Source organism: Carassius gibelio, chromosome A7, assembly GCF_023724105.1.
Source record: "Carassius gibelio isolate Cgi1373 ecotype wild population from Czech Republic chromosome A7, carGib1.2-hapl.c, whole genome shotgun sequence".
NCBI classification, from domain to species: Eukaryota; Metazoa; Chordata; class Actinopteri; order Cypriniformes; family Cyprinidae; genus Carassius; species Carassius gibelio.
Genome location: NC_068377.1, coordinates 1550977 through 1573733, shown reverse-complemented (window position 1 = coordinate 1573733; position 22757 = coordinate 1550977). Strand labels below are relative to the sequence as shown.

Below are 22757 nucleotides of genomic sequence, written 5' to 3'. Positions count from 1 at the left end.
GTGCTGGCCTCATGACAGGGTGTTATCACTCACATTGGTCACTGGAAGACAGCCATGTGGCATTTTGTAAGGGACCCCATTCGTCTCTTTCTGACGTAATGTAGAACATGACCGACTGAAAGGAAACATCTAGGTTACGTATGTAACCCTCTGGAACTTCAAATGGGAATGGCTTCTAGGATCAGATGAAACTAAAAAAATTAGCTTTTTAGCAGCAAACACTCAGGATTGGTTTGGTGAACACAGAGAAAAAAAGTACCACATGTGTACAATGAAATATATTGCTGCATTTTTTATTTTGTGGGCCTATATTTCTGCTGGAGGTCCTGGACATCTTGTTTAGATACATGACATCATGGATTCTATCAAATACCAACAGATAAAATAAAAGACTGACTAACTCTGTTAGAAGTCTTATAATGGACCATGTTTGGATCTTCCAGCAATACAATAATCCAAACACAAACCTAAAAAACAACACAAAAATGGTTCTCTGAGATCAAAAACTCCATTTTACATTAGTACTATTCAGTGAAAGGTTACATTTTTGTGATTTTTTTTAATAAAAGTTCAAAAGGATTAACAATGCAGATGAATATTGAAAAGCCTTTCTTGATCATATTTACCAAGGATGCAGATATTTTGGCCATGACTGTAGTATTTTAAAAATGTCAAAGTCAATGTCAAATAGTTGTGTTAAAGTATGTGAAATGTTGCTTATAAAATACAAAGGTTAACAAGGAATTATAGATCTTTATCACTTTTGTTTTCATAATGCAAGTTAATACCCTTTAAAGTAAAGCAATAATCAATATTCATTAAATGAATGTATAAACTCTGACAAATCCATCCAAAACTCTCAGTATTACAAAAAAAAAAAAAAAAAAAAAGCATTTACATCATCAGTATCAGTGAATTTTGTCAATTTATAGAAATCTATGACAAATTTATTATTATTATTATTATTATTATTATTCATTATTCAAAACAATAAGGAATTCACTTTCAGTAAATATGTAAAATGAGCTGTCTAACTAAATTTTACAAACCACATCTAAACAAGTTAAGGAACTGTATAAAGACTTTTGTAATACGTTGATAAAGAAGGAGGCAACAACAACAAAAATCCAAACAAACAAACAAAATCAGAACTGTATACTCCACATCTCATTATACCCCAGGCCACATTATATTATTAATAACCTGTCTCCTGTAAAATAATAATAATGAGTTAATTCTTCCGACGCTTGCAAGAACATCTACTCAGAATGCTGCAACTCTTCAACAAGGGAGTGCTCATGTTTTAAAAGACTTTGGTAAACTTGATCTTTCAGTTTATTTGTTGTGAGGAAGCCCAGAAGCTTTCTCATTCTTTCTTGCGGTGTAACTGAGTTTAAGATGATTTGGTATTTTTCGTCACGAATCAGAGGTTTCATGTCGTCTGCAATCGGCTCCACCAGAGAGACTCTGTTGATCAACTCTGTCCTGTGTTTCTCCACAAACTCAGCGCCTGCATGGACAAAATATTGTATGAAGAATCTGCATCAGAATGATCTTTTTTTATAAATTATTTTTACCTTCACCATTTAAGCATATTTATGCTTAAAGCAGACTGATGACTAAAATAATTTAATTAATTTAATTAATCAAAATTGAAGGTGTAAATCTATTTAAGAGATGTGGAAAAACCAGGCTTCAGAGAGACCCAAAGACCTAAACAACAAATAAGGTCAGTCTAGAAAATAAATCAATGTAATTAACCTAAAAAAAATAATAATAATAAACACACACACACACACACACGGTCTCTATTACACTGACTACATAATAAGCATGAAGCAACTTTAATAAACACGAGCAGGAGTCTTTGATCTGGCGGCTGATGAAGAGTCAGGATCAATACTCTTTCAAACGGTTGTAGGAAACCCTGAAATTAATAATGTGATAACATTCAATTCTTTCTGCCACAACACCATAGTTAGTGTTATAAATTCTTTCTATTTTCTATTTTTTTTATTTTTTATGTATTCATCTGTTTGATGGACATCAGCACTGTTTGATCTGTATATAACAGAGATCTCACAGCTGTGCCCGTGACATTAGTAAACATTGCTTTTCCAGTAAACCTCTTGGACCAGGTTGTTTGTGCTTCGCTCAAGTATTGGTCTGAGCTGATAAACTGTACAGTAGCACGGTTGTGTTAATGCTTTTATGTTGTTTCTTACATGCAACAGAAATGACAGCGCTTGAGCTGGAAAATGTAGTGGTCACAGTCTGGTCCCCTGTCATTTATTAAATTGCAATGAGTCAAAAACTATTTACAATAAAAAAAAAAAAATCCTTACATTGTATTAATACTAATTTCCTGAAAATTAAATTTTTCTTCGTGCCGTTTTCATTTTGATAATGCATTGCATATTATAGTGGCACTAAAACGGACTAAAACCAAACCACAGTTTGGTCCCCCACCTTTCAGACCAGCACCGCGCTCCTGATCCTTGCGATTGATTCGAAGTTTCTTCATCTCACTTGTGGAGGGCATATGAGGCGCTTCTAAACGAGCGATAGCTGACTGTCCCATAGCCTCTATCAGGCGGCGCATCCATTGCATAATAAATGAGGATTTATTAACTGAAACGACACACAAAGAGAATAGGAAGAACATACAAACAACAAGAGCAACACAACTCATAATAGAACACAGTTATTGTCCAGGCTTTTGAAATCATATAAGAAAGTGTTTGCTGCACATTCAGAAACTGCTTATCGAAATGTATACTGTACTCCGCTAAACAGCAGTTTTGGCCAAATTCTTGGAAAGCAGTTAATTTATCCTTCAACACGAAAGCAATATCAGAATGCCCCATGATCTCAGATCAGATGAGAGTGCAATGGTTTAAATAAGATGGCGGACGGTAGCCTACTTTTAACATTTACATATAGTGGCTAAAGATACACACACATTTAATTATTTTTTAAAGATACAGTATTGACCCGAATATAGAACGACCCTGGTTATAAAACAATTCCACTTTATGAGATTAATCTGTTGGGAAAAAAAAGGCTGCTTGTAAACCAAATCTTGTGTTTTAAGTTATATTAATATATAAAATAATAATAATAATAATAATAATAATAATAATAAAATATTAAATAACGTTCATATGCCATTCCTTTTTTTTCTTCTTCTTATTATTTATTTTTTTGTTTTTTTGATAGTATGGTAAATACATTAAAATGCACCAGTTACGTTTTAAAAATATATACTTCTTGCCTACCATAAAAATACAAAACAAATGTATGAATTATAACAATCAGGTTATCCGCCTCATAGTAGACTAGCAAAATGCATTTAACAATAGAAGTGATATCTTTCAATATGAGTATTGTCTTACGCTTTAAAATCACTTACAGAGGAAGTTTGGTCCCATCAGGTTAAGATGACAGTCATGACTCTTTCAGCTGTAAGCTTTCTTTTTTTTTTTTTTCACTTGCGATCTTCTAACAACATTATGACACACAGCAGCCTACATTACGTATTTTTTGGCACGCTCCTTTTACTAGTATTTGGCTCCATTTATTGTCGTGGGTGTATTATTGACATGTTAAAGTCTAGACCCTGAATTTAATACAACCGCATTTATTTATTTATTTATTTATTTATGCATTTATTTATTTTTCAGATATATTTCCAAGAAAAAAATAAAAATAAAAGAATGAAAAACCTTTGCAGAGCGATACAGAACGTGTATCGATGACTGAATTAACTTGCCATTGTGACTTACTTGTTGAAGAGCTCCCCTGCCTCCATTGAGCTGAAATGAGGCCAAAAATATGTACATTAACTATGTTTACTATTATCCTAACTGCAGAAGAACATAAAAACACTTGCGTGAATTTAAAGCATGTATATGTGTATTCATGTTTACAGCATGTGTTGATCTGTATGATTTATGAAATTGTTCTGCCACTTACATGCTGAACTGTCTATGTTGAATTCATCTGAAAGAACACGGACAAACAATTAAAATATAAAAGATACAGATCTGATCTGTAGAGAGCTTTGCAAGATGTGTGGGTTGTTTACCTGATTCTAAATAAACTTCCCATACGTTTTGGCCGTCTTTTGTCATCATAGAGATTTCTATCGGTTCATTTGGATCTTGAATGTGTAAATCAAAGAAGTTGGTCTTGTTGGGTGTCAATTTTAAACTCTGGCGAGAAGTGAATTGAAATATGTTAGAAAGAAGCAGCATGTAAGTCTGGATCATTTTCCAGCCAAAATACATAAATAGATAAATAAAGTGAAAATGTGAAGGCAAACTTGTTCCAGGTACCGAAGGTTTGATTTTGCAGCCAGAAGATGTCTTCAGCGTAAAAGATTCATCGATTTTAAGAGCTTCATCTGGTGTTGGTTTTAAAATCTCCATATTATGTTTCTCTTTCTCCTCCACTTTCTAACAGTGTTAAACAGAATAGTTTGTTACTTAAACATGTACTTTCAGAAATAGTGTTACACTAAAGCAAAAATATAGTTTGGTTCATTCCAAGTCCCCTGAAGCCATACAACACCTTTAAAATCTCAAATACTGAAACCTGTTGAGTATATATATATATATATCGTTTTGTATTGTTTGCTTTTATTGAGTACAAAAGAGGGACCTGAGGGGATCCTATAATGACAAGATTTTAATTAGCCCTTCAAAACAGTTTGCTTATTGTCTCTTTTGAATAAAATCATCTAATAAGTGGTTGTTACTTTCTACAATTGTAAGTAATGTTAAAATATGTGTACATATGGTACACTGTCACATGGTGCATGAAGCTTATCATTAGATTTTACCTTCTTAAGCTTTTTATCCTTTAAAATCAGGTACACGTGAAGGTTGAGGGGAGATGTTCTGTTGCGATAAATCAACGTTTCACAGTGAAATTTCATGGTGAGGAACTGTTGCACCTCTACAACAATTGCCAGGAACGAGAAGGTGGGATTGACAAGCTTGGCATGGAATCCGCTTAATTCACATCTTTCCAACGAAACAGTACCGTCGTCCTTCACATGAAGAGCTTTCACCACATCATCTGAGGAAGATTCAGAGTCTGTGGACAGTAATACAGTTTATGTTAGATAGTCTTCAAGGACTAGAGCTTATAGGTCTGGCTTTAAAAGGTTTTAATGTGGTGATCATGATTTCACCAAGTACAACATGTTCCTGGATCAACAACCTTGTTTACTGAGTAGTTTACTGGGACTATACTTCAAAATGTACAAAGTATTTAATTAGTAAACTGCCAGTATACCTATAAGTTCACTTTTAGTATAATTGCAGTACAAACTACAAACAAAACTACAAAATCATGGTGAGAGAGCATGGAGAGAGCGTGTTGAAATGACTGGATCTGGAGTGAGATATGGCTTACCTACAGAGACGAAGTGAGGTAACTGAACTTCCTCCAGAGAGCCAGAGGTTACAGTGATGTCCATCAGAGGTCCACATGGCTTGTAGTTCTTCAAAACATCTTTACTGAGTGATTTCCAGTCAACAAAGCGATACTCCAAACTGACATCAGTGTCAGATCGCCAGCGAAGGCCAGTCTCTGAACATTCATGCTGCCCGTCTGAGGAGCTGACACTGAACAACACAAATATAGTACTTATAAAGATGCTCTCAGAAGATGTACTGTTATACAAGTAATGCCAATTAAAGTATTTTAGATTTCATAAAGGTTTCTCTCTGTACCTGTACTTAGTATTTGAATGTGACGTATCCTCTGAAGGTATTTTAACATCCCAATCAGTATCATCCTGAGAGGGAGAAAAATAATCATCATTCGAATAAAGACACTGAAAGCCACCAAAGTGTAGATACATGCTAAGTTTCAATAGAATTTTTTAACTTCTTCTGCCAATTTTTTTTTTAATAACTATTCATATTCTTGGTAGGGATGAGCGTATCGATCCTGAAGTAGGCTATCAATACATCTACACTGATGTGAATACCGAAAGTATTGATACTCAACATCAAATTTTACAACATGCATTGAATTGGATGAAAACCCTATGTTAGTTGATAATTCTGTATGAAAGGATTTTTTTTTTTTTTTTCGGCTCACCTGAACACACACAGATGTTGCAAGACAGAATCAATCATTGACAGAAAGGTTCTGTTCACTTCTGACAGTGCATTCAAACAAGTCTGCATTTCCCAAAAGTATCATAAGAAAGCACTGATACTTTTGGGAAGACCTTGAACAACGCTCATCAGAAAAAAAAGAAAAAAGAAAAAAAAATGGAAACAAAAATTAGGGACATCGTCCCTGAAGGTCCTGAAGCATACCGCCAGGCAAGGAAAGCTCACATCCAGCCTTGTTGGGAAAGTTTATACGGAAAAATGTCAGGCTTGTGCATGTCTGCACACCATGGGGGTGATACAGCCGTCAAATCCGACATAGTTGCTGAACTACTTCGGGCCACAGACCTGTCACTTCGGGCCACGAAAGAAATAACCAGAGCCATCAACCGTTCCATGGTAGTGCTGGTGGCTACAGAGAGACACCTGTGGTTGTATCTGTCCAATTTACAAGAAAAGGACGGATAATTGCTCCTGGATGCCCTGCTATCGCCTTCTGGTCTTTATGGTGGCACAGTCGATACTGTTAGTGGTAGGTTTCAAGAAGCAAAGAAATAGATGGTGGCATTCCAGCTTGGCGTCTGCCAAGGGCCTTAACACCACCATCTTCAGGGCCCTGAGTGCAACGCCCCATTGGGAGGAGAGTTAGGCCGGTGAGACACTGGCTGCGTGGCGTCGCGTATCTGAAGCGTCCCAGAAGCGTGGTGGCTGCCTCGCGTTTTCTGTGTCTTTACACACCGGAACTGTGCCTGGCGCGCTGCTGCTGTATAGGGACACCGTTGACAGACCAGGCTCTTGTCTTCATGACAACAATATCAACTTTTTTTTTACATACCTACACCTACGCCTACTGATAAAGGATTATGTTTGACAGGTGCAATATTTGAAAATCGATAATTATTTATTTATTTTATAATGTTTATAATTACATTATTATCTGAATTTATGTCAACCTATAGACTTTCAAATATCAAAATATCATGAATTCATATGTATTTGTGTACAAAATGACATTTAAACACATTTTCCTAGTATATTTTGACCTGAAACGCTTCCGACACTCGCGCGTGTCGCGGTAAAAATAGGTGTCGGTTCTATTTCTAGCATGCACGCGTTTTCCGCACTGCTCGAGCCGCGCCTGAGACACGCGTCTCACACAGGCGGTCTGTAAGCTCTAACCTGATAACATGGGAGCCGAATTAAAAACAGACATGCCACGCGGCTGAGACGCTTGCGCCACATATCCAGTGTGTCGCCGGCCTTACACACCTCAGTATACTGTGCCCAATCCTCCTCAGTTACCTCAGGGAGCTTCACTGATACCCCTGCCACCCCTGATGCTTCAGGGCTCAGTGAGACAGTGTCATCTGAAGCTTAATTCACCTAAAAACCATGTGAGTGCTTCAGTACCTTGTTCAAATGAAGCAAAACTCAGCCAAACTCAGCCAAATCTTAGTTTGTTATATCTGTGATTTTGTCAAATACTAGGGCTCAAAAGTTTGAGGTTTTGGCCATTAAAGTGGGTGTTTTGAAAGTCTCTAATTTCATCGTGGTTGGCTGTTATGTACGGGTACATCTCAATAAATTAGAATGCCATGGAAAAATTTTATTTATTTCAGCAATTCAAAGTAATTCCTGAGACTTCAAAATGGTCTCTCAGTTTTGTTGATGCTACACAATCACGGGGAAGACACCCTTCACAAGTATGGTAAGCCACAAACATTAATTGCCGAAGTAACTGGCTGTTCACAGAGTGCTGTATCCAAGCATGTTAACAGAAAGTTGAGTGGAAGGAAAAAGTGTGGAAGAAAAAGATGCAAAACCAACCGAGAGAACACAGCCTTATAAGGATTGTCAAGCAAAATCGATTGAATAATTTGAAGGAAGTTCTCAAGGAATGGACTGAAGCTGGGGTCAAGGTATACAAATGTGTCAAGAAATTTGGCTAAAGTTGACATTTTCCTCTTGTTAAGCCAATTATGAACCAAAGACAACGTCAGAGGCGTCTTACCTGGGTTAATGAAAAGAAGAACTGCACTGTTGCCCAGTGGTCCAAAGTCCTCTTTTCAGATGAGGGCAAGTTTTTTTTATTTCACTTAGGAACCAAGGTCCTAGAGTCTGGAGGAAGGGTTGAGAAACTCATAGCCCAAGTTGTTTGAAGTCCACAAGACGTGAATACCCTATTAAAGAAGGAGGCCATCCAGGTGGTCCCTCCTCAAGACAGGGAATTTGGGACTTACAGCCGGTATTTCATAGTTCCAAAGAAGGATGGGGGGTTACGTCCAATTTTAGATCTACGTCAGACCAGAAGAAGCTAATTGTATGTAAACAGCTTGAACCCTGGACACATACATCCACAGAGCTACCCTGTGGACAAAGACAGACCAACGACCTGTGTGCCATGGTTCCCCCAAAGTGGGGTTTTTCCTGCAACTTAGCAGAACCTTAATTGTTGGACAGTTGAGGCTGTCAACATTACCAATGAGTCCTCGGGTCTACCCCTGCTGTTTGGAGCCAAGGCTCACTCTACACAGGGTGTGGTAGCTGTTAAGGCCTTCTTAGCAGGTGTGTCCCTATTGGATATCTGCAACGCTGCAGGATGGTCCATGTCCTACTTTAGATTTTACAATCTAGATATGCAAGCCACTCCTGGCTCTTCTGTTCTCTCACCGTAGCTATGCTCTTCGTATACAGCTTTGGAAGTCTGGCAGCATGGGTGCATAGTTCCCCAAGCATTCAATGCAGCTGAAGAACCTGCAGAGGAATATCCCAAGGTTCCGAATGTAACCCTAGTTCCGTGAAGAAACGAGAAGCTGTGTCAAACGCTTTGGGGAAATGCCTTTGACAAGACCAACTCTGAATATCGTGTGCAATCTGTCCAATGGAAGGGCATGACGTCACGGGCTGGGTGACCTAGTGACCAGGAAGCTATAAAAGCATGAGCCGCGTAGCTGGCTTCAGCTTTGAGTAGGGAAGTAAGCGCCGGCAGGGTTTCTGGGAGTATGATGATGTGACGCAGCATCTGCAATTTTCTGGGACAAATTTTGTATAAAGATATTCCTCAGGTGTCAAAATAATCTTTTGAAGAATTTATGAAACCTTTGTCAAAAGAGTAGTTCATTTCATTACAAAGTTTTTAAGGCAAGGCACCAGGAATTGATGGTCTTCCTGTTGATTTTTATAAGTCATATTGGGAGATTTTGGGAGTTGATTTACTTGAAGTTTTGTATGAAAGTTTGAATGGAGGACAGCTGCCAAAAAGTTGTAAAAGTGCAGCTTTAACCTTGCTCCAACAAAAGGTGATTTGAAAGAAATCAAAAATTGGAGACCAGTAGCATTATTATGTGCCGATTCTAAAATCTTATCCTAAACTTTGGCTAATAATGAGAAAGAACCAAATTGCCTATCACAGATATGCTGATGATACCGAGATTTATCTAGCCTTATCTCCAAATGACTACAGCCCCATTGACTCCCTCTGCCAATGCATTGGTGAAATTAATAATTGGATGTGCCAGAACTTTCTTCAGTTAAACAAGGAAAAAACTGAAGTGATAGCATTTGAAAAAAAAAAAAAAAGATTAAGTTTTCAAGGTGAATGCATACCTTGAATCTAGGGGTCAAACAACAAAAAATCAAGTCAGGAATCTTGGTGTGATTCTGGAGACAGACCTTAGTTTCAGTAGTCATGTCAAAGCAGTAACTAAATCAGCATACTATCATCTCAAAAACATTGCAAGAATGAGATGTTTTGTTTCCAGTCAAGACTTGGAGAAACTTGTTCATGCCTTTATCACCAACAGGGTGGACTATTGTAATGGGCTCCTCACTGGCCTTCCCAAAAAGACCATTAGACAGCTGCAGCTCATCCAGAACACTGCTGCCAGGATTCTGACTAGAACCAGAAAATCTGAGCATATCTCACCAGTCCTCAGGTCCTTACACTGGCTCCCAGTTACATCTTAACAAGACTTGATTCAGTGTACCATGTTTCATAATATTTTATTTCAAATGCAAAATCCCTTAATCATCATCGTACATGAGATGATGGTTTGCTCATCACTAACCATACCTAGAAAACAACACTGGTTCATTTTTATCTATATAGCAATGTTAGGTAAACTTCCAGCTTATCTATGTTCCCTTCTTTGTCTTATTTCCAGCTGTTACCAGCTATGGTCTTCCAACTGTTTGCTTTTCAAATATATTTAAGTTTAAACAGAACTGCGAACAACTGCATTTACATATTTTGACACTGGGCATGGAATAATTAGCAAAAAGATCTAGATACATTTGATGAACTAATAGGGATCATAAATAGAGTCATAATGGAGGCTTGTGTTTTTATTTATTTATTCATTTATTTATTTTAGGTGCGAGGGGAGTGGTGTTTAAATATCGTTCAAATCTGTATTTGTTGTATTTTAAAATGTTGTCTTGCTGTATGAATGCTTGGCCAGATCTCACTGAGACTTTTTGGTTAAATAAAGGTAAAAAATAAACAAATATATAATATAAAAAATACATAATGCTTTAGCCCCATATCGTAATTTACATAAGATATTCAAATGGCAGTATATATGGCAGCTATAAGAGTAGAAGGACTGATTCGGATTTAAAACAGACAAATTACAGACTTAATTAAATAATTTACAAATTGTTTCATTTATTTTATTGGCAGTACGCCAACACAAATTAATTACTTTGACAAAGAACATTATTTACAATAAAAAATATAATAATACTAAATAATAATAATAATAATAATAATAATAATAATAATAATAATAATAATAATAATAAACGAAGAATCAGTTGTAGAAACAGTTATGAAACTGGAGGCTATAATAGAATACAGCACTTTGGAAGTTGTTATTCATTTTTATGACCATTAGATGGCCACAACATAAACAGTGTTAAAACCTTCAAACAATGAACCAATGATTTCAAATAATGATTTCAATGTTAAAATCATCACTGGCTCAGAATGCTTCACTTCACCATCACTACATGAATTATTTGCATTTGCATCCGAATATTCAAAGGAAAGAAAGAGAGGTATGTTTAGATACACACCAGTGTGGGAAGCTTCCTCGATTCTGCAAAATGGTAAATGCGATCATGTTCCTCACGGAGACTCGTCACACGCTGTCGCAGCTGTTTAATACTTTTCCATTGAGGAGAAAACATGAGTCATCCACAAAACCATATTCACAGCATATAATTCTGCTTGCATGGCATGAAGCATGAGAAGAAATTGGATATTTCAGTTTAAAGGCGATACAGAGTTATGAGGTTTGTACTCACTCTTTCTCAATCATCTCAGAATGTGGGTGCTGCAAACGAGAGGCTTCAGCTGCATCTTTATCCAGAGGTATCAGTTGCTCCAGCAAATTTGGGATTGACCTGTCAATGTCCTGCTGGTACAGGGGCTTCCTCCCTTCATTAATCCTTTTGATATCCTAGACACATCAAATAGCAATGTAATTAAGCTATGTAATAATTGATAATTGAATAGTTCACCCCTTTGTCACTCCAAACAACTATAATTTAGAACACCTTCAGAATATCTTATTTTGTTTTACATAGAAGAAGCAGTTGAGTAACAGATGACAATTTTAATTTATTGGTAAACTGTCCTTTTATTTTGTCTTTCCACTGGCTAGTTGTCTGCCTGCACTCAATGCTGAGTCCTGGTGGACACTTTGGAATGCTGCCAGCAAGAACGGTGTCTGAAGCATGTGTAAAACAACACCAGTCCTATTGGTCCACGTAACATGTGTCGGGTACATAGTCGGGGACCCCAAAGTATACAAGGGCACCTGCTGAATACATCAGAAACTTCTGTTGTCTTTGGAGCTATATGTTTGTTCACATGTGTGAAGCATCATCCTGGTGATTTGAACAGCACCTTAAGGAATGTGTACCTCCATTTTTGGATTCTAACACTTGAGGACATATTCTAGCTTGTGTGTCTTGTCTCTGCATATATGAGCTCTTTGTGATGAGTCACAGTGATAATGCTCCGCTTGCACTTGTTCTTATTGCAGAGGGATGCAAGCCAAAGCGTTTGTGTCTCGGGCTATTTGCCATGGCACAGTTTTATCTCAGCTCGCAGTAATTGCTTTGATGTGCGGTGAACACATACCCTTTATATTGGGTTGTCTGGTACTACAGATAATGATTTTGCCGTGGATATTGATCATGCTGCCATAACAATGACGTGTGAATTGTTTTTAGCTCAGAGCGTGCAAGATTGTGAGATCACAAGTGGAGCTATAGTCAGCTCAGCTGTGCCTCTCTAATATGCATGTTATTGTGCGTAGGGAACCTTGCTTTGCTTGGATGTATTGAATGCTCTGCTTGCGAGCTTCTCTCCCAGGGTGTTTCATTTACATTTAATCATTTGGGAGATGATTTTATCCAAAGCTCCTCACAAATGAGAACAATATAAGCTATCAGATCAACAAGAGAACAACAACAGTATGCAAGTGCCATGACAAGTCCCAGTTAGTCTAGTACAGAATGCATAGCCAGGTTTGTTTTTATATGAAAGACAAGAAAAGAAAGAAAAGTGCTAGTATAAGTTGGTTAACTGCTGACGAAAAATATGAGTCTTTAGATGTTTCTTGAAAATGAGTAAAGGCTCAGCTGTACGAATTGAGATTGGGAGGTCATCCACCAGCTGGGCACAGTCCAGGAAAAGGTCCGTGAGAGTGATTTAGAACTTCTTTGGGATGGCACTACAAGGCGTTGTTCACTTGCAGAGCGCAAACTTCTGGAGGGCACATAGGATTTAACCAGTGAGTTTAGGTAAGTTGGTGCCGTGCCAGTGGTCCTCTTGTAGGCAAGCATCAGTACCTTGAATTTAATATGAGGGGCTACTGGTAGCCAGTGTAACCTGAAGAGGAGAGGAGTAACATGAGCTTTTTTTGGCTAATTGAAGACAACCCTCGCTGCTGCATTCTGGATCATTTCGGAGGCTTGACAGTACATGCAGGAAGAGCCAGGAGAGCATTACAATAGTCCAGTCTGGAGAGAACAAGAGCTTGGACAAGAAGTTGGGTTGCTTGCTCTGACAGGAAGGGTCTAATCTTCCTAATGTTGTATAAGGCAAATCTGCAGGACCGGGTCGTTGTAGCAATGTGGTCTTTGAAGCTTAACTGATGATCCATCACAACTTCTAGGTTTCTGGTTGTCCTGGAAGGAGTTATGGTTGATGAACCCAGCTCTATAGAGAAGTTGTGATGAAACAATGGGTTAGCTGGAATCACCAGGAGTTCTGTCTTCGTAAGGTTAAGCTGAAGGTGATGGTCATTCATCCAGCTAGAAATGTCACTCAGAAAGGCTGAAATGCGAGCAGCTACCGTTGGGTCATCAGGCTGGAATGAGAAGTAGAGTTGGGTGTCATCAGCGTAGCAGTGATAAGAAAAGCCATGCTTCTGAATGACAGATCCTAAAGATGTCATGTAGATGGAGAAGAGAAGAGAACGTTTTGAAGAGTGTCCGAGCGTCACAACAGTTGTTCATTTTGTTGTGGTAGTAGGATGTTTTAGCAGTGAAGACATTTGCAAAGAAGAAAGAGATGGGAGGCTGATTCACACTGAGGTCAGTAGAGTTTCTTTATTTATGTCAGTTCCTCTTTGGATCCCTGAGTTTAGAGCAATGTTCATGGACCTAGATTGGCTATGGGGAATGTTCCTTCCAGTTAAAAGCCAATTGGGGTTTAGAAATGAGATGCCTCCCCATGCTTTTTTTAAGTGGCAGTGGTCCCCTTTCCTACAGCCTAACTATCCGGGGATAGTAATCTCCTAGTTTGGCGATTGCTCCTCTACCTAGGGGTTTAAAGTAGTTGTCTATTTGAGCCTTTACCTAGACAGTGCTGTCTCCCCTCTTTGGGTTGAAAGTAGACAGCCCGCTCTCTGTGGTCTGGGTATTTTCAGTCAGTCCCCATTCTGATAGCCCTTAATTCACTTGTAGTTATCTGAGGAAATATATTTGCTGGCTCAGTGACTGGTCCCCTTCTTAGGGCCTTTAAGTAGTGGTCTGCTTGAGCCCTTGCCTAGACAGTGCTATCCCTCCTGCTAGGGTTGTAAGTAGATAGCCCTCTCTTTGTGGTCTGGGCAGCCTCATATGAGGGTTTACCTGGTTATTTAGGCTAGTTGTGCAGGACTAGCTGTTTGATGCCTCAGTGATTGCTCCCCTTCTTAGGGTTTTTAAGTGGTGGTCTCCTTGAGCCCTTACCTAGACAATGCTGTCTCCCCTGCTATGGTTTTAAGTAGACAGCCCACTCTTTGTGTTCTGGGGCAGCTTCACTGGAAGGTTTACATTTCTATCTATTAACGTATCTTCTATCTATAAGGGTTTCTATTAGTTTGATCCCATCAGGTAGCACCTTCCTAGGTATATAGTTATCTGAGGATAGCTTTTTGCTAGCTCATTGACTGCTCCCCTTTTAAGGGTTTTTAATTAGCGGTCTTCCTAAGCAATTGCCTGGGCAGTGTTTCTCCACTGCTGTGTTTTAAGTAGATAGCCATCCCCTTGGTCTTGGCAGCTTTTAGAAAGGTTGTTTAGGGTTCCCTCCTCATACGGAATCAGTGTTGAGTTCCCTAGAAGAAAAAAGTCTCAGGCTACCTTTGCAACCATAGTTCCTGAGAGGGAACAAGACACTGCATCTCCTTGCCATGCCTCAGCCTGCCTGTTTACATCTCCTCAGACAAATGAGTTGCTAACATATTCAGCAAGTGCTATTTGGGTATCTGTCTGTGATGTCAAAAGCCACATAGACCAATAGGATTGGAGCTGTTTTACAAATGTTTGAGACACTGGTCATGCTGGCAGCATTCTCTAAAGTGTCCATCAGGACACAGCGTCTTGTTTAATATTGGGGAACCATGATTACATAGGTAACCCTAGACATTGTGTTAAAGTTAACTAAAACTACTACTACTATTATTATTATTATTATTATTATTATTATTATTATTATTATTATTATTATTATTATTATTATTATTATTATTATTATTATTATTATTTAAATACTAATACTCATACTAATTAAATAAATACTAATACTAATACTTATTATTATACTAATATTTATTTAAGTACATTAAAATAAATGCTTTTTTATTTTATTTGTTTTTACTTAATTTAACAGAAAATAGAAATGTTGCTTTGGAAATCAATTGGATTAAGATAAAACTAAATCTGAATTATGACAAAATGACAAAGCACCTAACAAAATGATAAATTAAAATGAAAATCGAAAGTGTAAAAACAAAGATTAATTCAAAATGCTATATTAGTATATACATAATACTCAAATAAGACTGGCATACACTTTCTGCATATAACCCCTAAACTGATATATTTTAGTTAGATTTAACACAAACTCTTTGTCTTTGATTTGTGATCCATGGAAGCAGTTCTGTACTTACCCTGTTGAGCAAATTTTTTGTCTCAATGATGTTCTTCTCCAATTTGTCTGCATTCATCTGCAACTTATCATTCAAGGCCACTAAATATGTGACAGGTGGTCTGAGGTAGAATAACACATGGTTATCAGTGTAGCAAATATATACGTTTTGATCTGGATATTTCCAAAATACTACTGCAAATTAGACTAGGTTTGTTATGCTGAATCTCTGCATCTTGGACAGAACACTTTACTTCAGTTATATGACTTACCACAATTATATTATATGCTCTGAAAATCAATACAGGGCTTGGACTTCAGATTTATTGTAGGATAACCATGGTACTAACAAAAATATTATCTTAACTGAACCACACATTAGAGAGAGAAATAAAAACACCAGCTGCCTAGCATAGTTCATTCAGTTAAGTCTACATTCATTTAATTCTAGAGAAATGCTGTTTGACATTGCAGACACATGGCTAAACTTCATCAGAAACAAATTGCACTCAAACAGAACTAACAGGTTTTTGCTAATGTGCCATTATGTGCAAAAATAACATATGCCATCTGCAGTAGAAATGGCTCATCAAGAGCTTTCATTTAGCATAATAATAATAATAATAATAATAATAATAATAATAATAATAATAATAATAATAATATATACAAAACGTGCAACGTTTTGTTTTGTGTTACCATCTTGGGTCGTGTTACACTACGCGAGTAACTGTATTTAAATAGGGAAGACATGGAGGTGTTTGGTAGCTTCTCTGCTTGGCCCATATTGAATGAATGGGCTAAGCTAATTGCTTTCAAAGTGTCATCGCGCGCCAAAGTGATTGAGTGCACGCACTGAGACGAGAGAGGTATGTATCAACTCGTCTTAGTTAAGGGAAAAAGATAGTTTAATATGAAAACACGGTGGAGTATCCCTTTAACATGAACTTATATTCTCCATCGGTGACAAAATGGAGAAAAAAACCTTGGTTTCTCCCAAGGTTTTTTTCTCCATTCTGTCACCGATGGAGTTTCGGTTCCTTGCCGCTGTCGCCTCTGGCTTGTTTAGTTGGGGTCACTTCATCCACAGCGATATCATTGACTTGATTGCAAATAAATGCACAGACACTATTTAACTGAACAGAGATGACATCACTGAATTCAATGATGAACTGCCTTTAACTATCACTTTGCATTATTGACACACTGTTCTCCTAATGAATGTTGTTCAGTTGCTTTGACACAATGTATTTTGTTTAAAGCGCTATATAAATAAAGGTGACTTGACTTGACATTCTAATGCAGGGATGGGCAACTGATGGCCCGCGGGCTGTATAGTGTGTTTTAGTACAGCCCGCTGGATCACATTAAATTTGGATTACCAATTTTAAAACATCTGAAAAGCAAGCCAGTCATGTTAAGACTTCTTTTGGTTTATTATGTTAATACTAGCGCCAAAATGAGAGTTTGCTAGTTTCCAGCCGCTCCTTGTATGAAATGCAGTGCAGTTGGACGTGCACTCTAATGTAAAAATTCACCAGCATTAGCAAATAATAAATTAAAAACTGACCATGAAAACAGTATTTTCTGGTCAAGATGGTAAACAGATTTTCTTGTTTCTTGTTATCTTAGCTATACCACACTGGAGAGAGAGAGAGACAGAGAGACACAGAGAGAGAGAGAGAGAGAGAGAGAGAGAGAGAGAGAGAGAGAGAGAGAGAGAGAGAGAGAGAGAGAGAGAGAGAGAGAGAACAAAAAACAAAAATACCTTACTGCAGCCTAGCATAGCATAGTTAATTAAGCTCATTCTAAAGAAATGTTGTTTGACAGTGCAGAGACATGCCTAATTTCTTGAGAAACAAATTACACTCAAACAGATCTAACAGGTTTTTAATAATGTGCCATTATGTAAAAATATTATAAGAAAGGAAATAATAAATGAAAAACTGCCCATGAAAACAGTATTTTCAGGTCAAATTGGTGAACAGATTATCTTTTTATTAATTTCAAGGGGATACCTATATGTCTGTATTGTTTGAAAATCTGTATCTTCTTTAAAGGGGTCAAATGACATTGCTAAAAAAAACAAAAAACAATAATTTGTGTATTTGGTGTAATGAAATGTGTTCATGCAGTTTAAGGCTCAAAATACACTTTATTTTCCACATACAGTACATCATTGTTTCTTCTCTATGGCCGGCTATCTGAAACACAGATTTTTACAAATCTCATCGGTCTCAAAACTGAATTGTGCTCTGATTGGCCAGCTGTCCAGCGCATTGTGATTGGCCGGATGCCTCAAGCATATGACAGAAATGTTAAGACCCTTCCCGAGCGACAAGACAACACCAAAAAAAAAAAAAAAAAAAACCTTACAAAGGAGGAATTTATTGCATCAAGTGGGGACATAATTACTGATTATAATGCTATATATATATATATATATATATATATATATATATATATATATATATATATATATATATATATATATATATATATATATATCCATTTCCATTTCCATATCCATTTGTTTCATTATAAATTATTTAAATAAGTATACAAAGCCAAATCTACGGAAGTTCTAAGCGGCCATGCATTATATATTTAGTTTATTTTTGTTTTCTCGTTATAACGACTTAATTTTCTCGTTATCTCGACATAACGGAGTTAGTTTTCTCGTTATAACGACTTAATTTTCTCTAAGAAGTTACAAAACTGCGCCAGCAGGTGGCACTATAGACCTGAATATAACTGATGGGTGTTGTACACTGTCCACTTTACTGTGCGCGGACCTTCCTCGTGATCGCTATAATTTGTGCAGTCTTGTTCATTACTGACATTTAATTATTTCATAAATGTTAAATGCTTGAATCAATATGAATATTTTGTGTATTAAGTTCCTGCTAGATGCATGAGTTTCACCAACGCGTTCTGTGTCATAAAATAACTGCTTATCAAAACCAAGGTTGACATCACTGTATTCTGTTTATCTACAGTAGGACGGGATTTAACGATGTAGGCTGATGTGCTTCTATTCCTTATTACTATTCTTTATTGTTAACCATATTGATGAGAAATGTGATGTATATGTAAAATCCATAGGCCAATTTAATTCAGTTTTGTTCTATAATGTTGTAATCATTTTTTCTACACACACATACACTAAACGTACACATGAACGCTCTTTTCAAACAGAAGCTTGTAACACACATGATATCTGCCACATCATATAATGACTACTACAAATTACAAATTATATATAATTTTATTTCAAATAAAGGGAAAATGAAAAGTGAGTTTAATCCAAGCAGCTCTAATGGCGCGGTGTTGCCATTAAAACATGTTAATTACAAAAAACTACATGCTCGTTGTAGTGTCTCTGGAAAAATCAACAGTGATTGATCAACCTTTATTTATATACAGTATTGTAGACGTTATTACCTATGCGAAGCTAAATTTGCTGAAATATAGGCTACAGTAAGAGCCCCTGCATGGCTGTCCATCAGATGCCTGTCAAAGTTGAGTTCGTTACTATAGCAACAGTAAAACTGTCATGTCGTTATAACGAGAAAACAAACTTTCGTTATGTCGAGATAAAGAGAAAAATAAGTCGTTATAACGAGAAAACAAACTTTCGTTATGTCGAGATAATGAGAAAAATAAGTCGTTATAACGAGAAAACAAACTTTCGTTATGTCGAGATAACGAGAAAAATAAGTCGTTATAACGAGAAAACAAACTTTCGTTATGCCGAGATAATTAGAAAAATAAGCTGTTATAACGAGAAAACGAACTTCGTTATGTCGAGATAATGAGAAAAATAAGTCGTTATAACGAGAAAACGAACTTCGTTATGTCGAGATAACGAGAAAAATAAGTCGTTATAACGAGAAAACAAACTTTCGTTATGTCGAGATAACGAGAAAAAGAAGTCGTTATAACCAGAAAACGAACTTCGTTATGTCGAGATAACAAGAAAATTAAGTCGTTATAACGAGAAAACAAAAAGGAAAAAAAAAAATTATAATGCATGGCCGCTTAGAACTTCATACAAATCAGACTATGTTATTAGTTTGTTTTTGTTGTCCTACTGTAAAGTTGGTGAAAAGACATGCATTTAGATCAGATGACGTACTGTCTGTAATCTTAATCCATTTTGCATATAGTGGCATGTTATTAAAACTTGTTTCTGGTGAAGTTTAGACATGTCTCTGCGCTATCAGACAACATTTCTAAAGAATTTGCTGAAGGCACTACTATGCTAGACTGCCAATGCCAAACAGCCTTTCTGCATTAAAACTCATTAATGCAATGCTTTGTTAATACTGTCTTCAGCTGTGCCTGTTTTTATATGCAAAATTGAATAAAACTTTGGAGTTAAAAAGGTGCATGTGATTTGTTATAAAAATAAATAAATAAAATAATAATAATAAATGTTAAAATAGTGTTCAGTAAGTAAACTGTCATCCACGTGTGTATTGTTTTATTATAAATGCTTGAAATCATTACACAAAGTCAATTCAAACTATGTATTTATTATGACGTGCTTTATTTTATTTTTTACCCTTCTATAAAGTTGGTGAAAAGACAGATGCATTTAGATCAGATGGCATACTGTCTGTCCTTTTTATCCGTTTTGAACATAGTGGCATGTAGTCAAATATGTTTCTGATGAATTTTCGACATGTCTCTGCACTATCAGACAACATTTCTATAGAATTTGCTGAAGGCACCACTATAGGCTGCCAATGTCAAACAGCCGTTCTGCATTTTGATTAATTTTCCCATAAGAAATCTGATGTCTGTGCCAAGTGATGTGGAATGCTGTGGTGGATCCAGGATGTTTTCTTTAGGGCTGGCATGGGAGGGGCCAGCAAAACTGAATTCGTAAGAATATGTACACACAGAGGAAAGCCTTACTACTATCAGTGCAGCAGGGAGAAATGCATTTAAAAATGAAAACTTTGAGAGCTACCAGTGTTATACAATACTCAAATATCTTTAAAATGAATCCAAACTGATGTACATTACATTGTTAAAATGTGCTGGAAATATGCATTACACAAAGGGAAGATTGAAAGCAAATGCTATTGAAACTTTCTGAAGACAGTCGGTTTCCTGTTATGCAATTCCATCACACATTATTTCATACACATATGCATTCTTTCCCTCATCACTTTGCCTTCAGTCATGTTTTCACACAAAACAAAATACTCTGCATGTTGTGTCTGTGTGAGACTTTTATAATAATATTTTTGATTAAATCTGAGCAGTATTTACTGTGAGTTTTTCACATCTCGATTATCAAATACGGGTTTCTGGGGCTCCTAAAATTAGCATCTCAGGGGCGAAATATTGTGTTATTGGTGTCGCTTCAACCCATGGATATGGAAAACAACCCGTGGCTACAGTGTAGGCCAAGTCTATGGGAAAACCACTGTCCTTCTGGTAGCTGGAAGAATTGATTTCATATCTGAAAGAGAAGTGTATGTGTGTTTTGCGTACAAGTTAATTTCTTTGAATCATACGTTTGCATATTGGAGAAGATCAATTTTAGTATGGATCTGTGCAACATTTTATAAATGAGGTGATCTGTTATATAGCCTGTAACAAAAGTACTCTCTTAGCTGAACCATATTGAGGAATAAAATAAATAAATAAATTGCAGAACTGTTGTTTTAACATTAGCAGCTTGTAGTAAATTATCGAATCACAAACAAATATTAAAGGAACAATAAAATAAAATAAAATAGCCAGATTTATATAACACAAACATTGGCACAAACAGCGATGTTTCAATTGTTACAAAAAGTTATTCAATCTGATCTGAGATTAAGTTAATTTAATTAAGCCTATTTGATGCTCACTTCCCTTCCTTGACGTGTTCCCAAAGGCAAAATATACAAAAGAAAAAATATAAACCGGATTTTAAGTTCAGTGCAATGAAATAGCTTAAGGTTTTGCAGGTGTGCAGTGCCTTTATATCAAAAGAAGTCAAACAAGCCTTAAACAAGCTCAGGCGAGCTCATTTAAACCACACCACAACATATTGCCTAATCTGAAAACCACGTCTAGATTTTGTTTTTGTTTTTTTAACCAGTAAAAATAATTTCAAAAACTGAAACCACATTCCTATCCCTTCTAGAGTCACAGTGAATGAACGTTCACTACTTTCACAATATTAGTGCAATCCTGCTGAAACAAAAATCATGTCTAGAGACTCATCTCTCAAACCATCAGAGGTTCATGCTTGTTTAAACTAGTCACACCAATAACACTTCTACCCCTAACCATGTAGCTGTTTTTAAACATCCCCCATGCATTTTGACTGTAGTCTGTTCTGTTAAAGGTGTAACTTGAGAATTACATAAAATAAGGACAATAATATGCAGATTACTATAAAACAACAACCAAAACAACAACAACAACAACAACAACAACAATAATAATAATAATAATAATAATAATAATAATAACAATAATAATAATAATAATAATATTAGAAATAACAATAATAATAATAATAATACATTAACTATAGGAAATAACACATTTAAATTACTGTATTTTCATTTGGATATGCATTTCATAGATATTTATCTATTCTGTTCATAACAGACAGAAACTGTAACTACGTGATTTGCTTTTTGACAATTTTCTATTTGATTACATTCGAACATGTTCCCTAAGTAGTAGCCTACAGCTGAAACCAGACATACAATTGATGCATTTAAAGGACCACAGCACAACTAAACTTACAGAGAAAGTATCTGGTTGCCACTGACCTGTTTTCATTGACGGTTTCTGAGTTTTTTGCTCTGGACATGATGACAGTTGCAGAGTTTCTTAACACTGTCTGCTTAGTTTAGTTTTGCACACTTACGATCTCTGTCTGGTGTCTGTCATTTAATACCTGCAGCGTCTTCCAGGAGAGATACACACATAACATAACGCCCACACTGCACAAAAGAGAAACTACCGTCCATGTACTTTTGCATCGACTTGTTTGTCATTGTTTAGAAATGTTTAGAAACCTCAGAGTACAATAAAGAAACTGCTAGAAGACTTAAAAAAAAAAAAAAAAAAAAACTATATATATATATATATATATATATATATATATATTAAATTATGAAAAGCATGTGGACAAGTTAACATGATTTAAACTCAGCAGTCCCAGCATGATTAAAGCTCTAGCCAAT

At 36.4% G+C, this 22757-nt stretch overlaps 1 protein-coding gene across 1 annotated transcript; it reads right to left on the bottom strand.

The window, feature by feature from the left end:
* Window positions 1–885: 885 nt before the first annotated feature.
* On the bottom strand, window positions 886–22453 carry LOC128017585 (NACHT, LRR and PYD domains-containing protein 1 homolog). Its single transcript, XM_052603028.1, has 13 exons — window positions 22341–22453; window positions 15575–15674; window positions 11439–11593; window positions 11208–11298; window positions 5742–5806; window positions 5422–5633; window positions 4844–5100; window positions 4338–4457; window positions 4088–4214; window positions 3976–4002; window positions 3786–3815; window positions 2470–2631; window positions 886–1510 (listed from the first exon to the last, which is right to left on the bottom strand). Exons 1-13 carry the CDS (start codon window positions 22379–22381, stop codon window positions 1260–1262), a joined length of 1638 nt encoding a protein of 545 aa, XP_052458988.1. The 5' UTR covers window positions 22382–22453; the 3' UTR covers window positions 886–1259.
* Window positions 22454–22757: the final 304 nt, after the last annotated feature.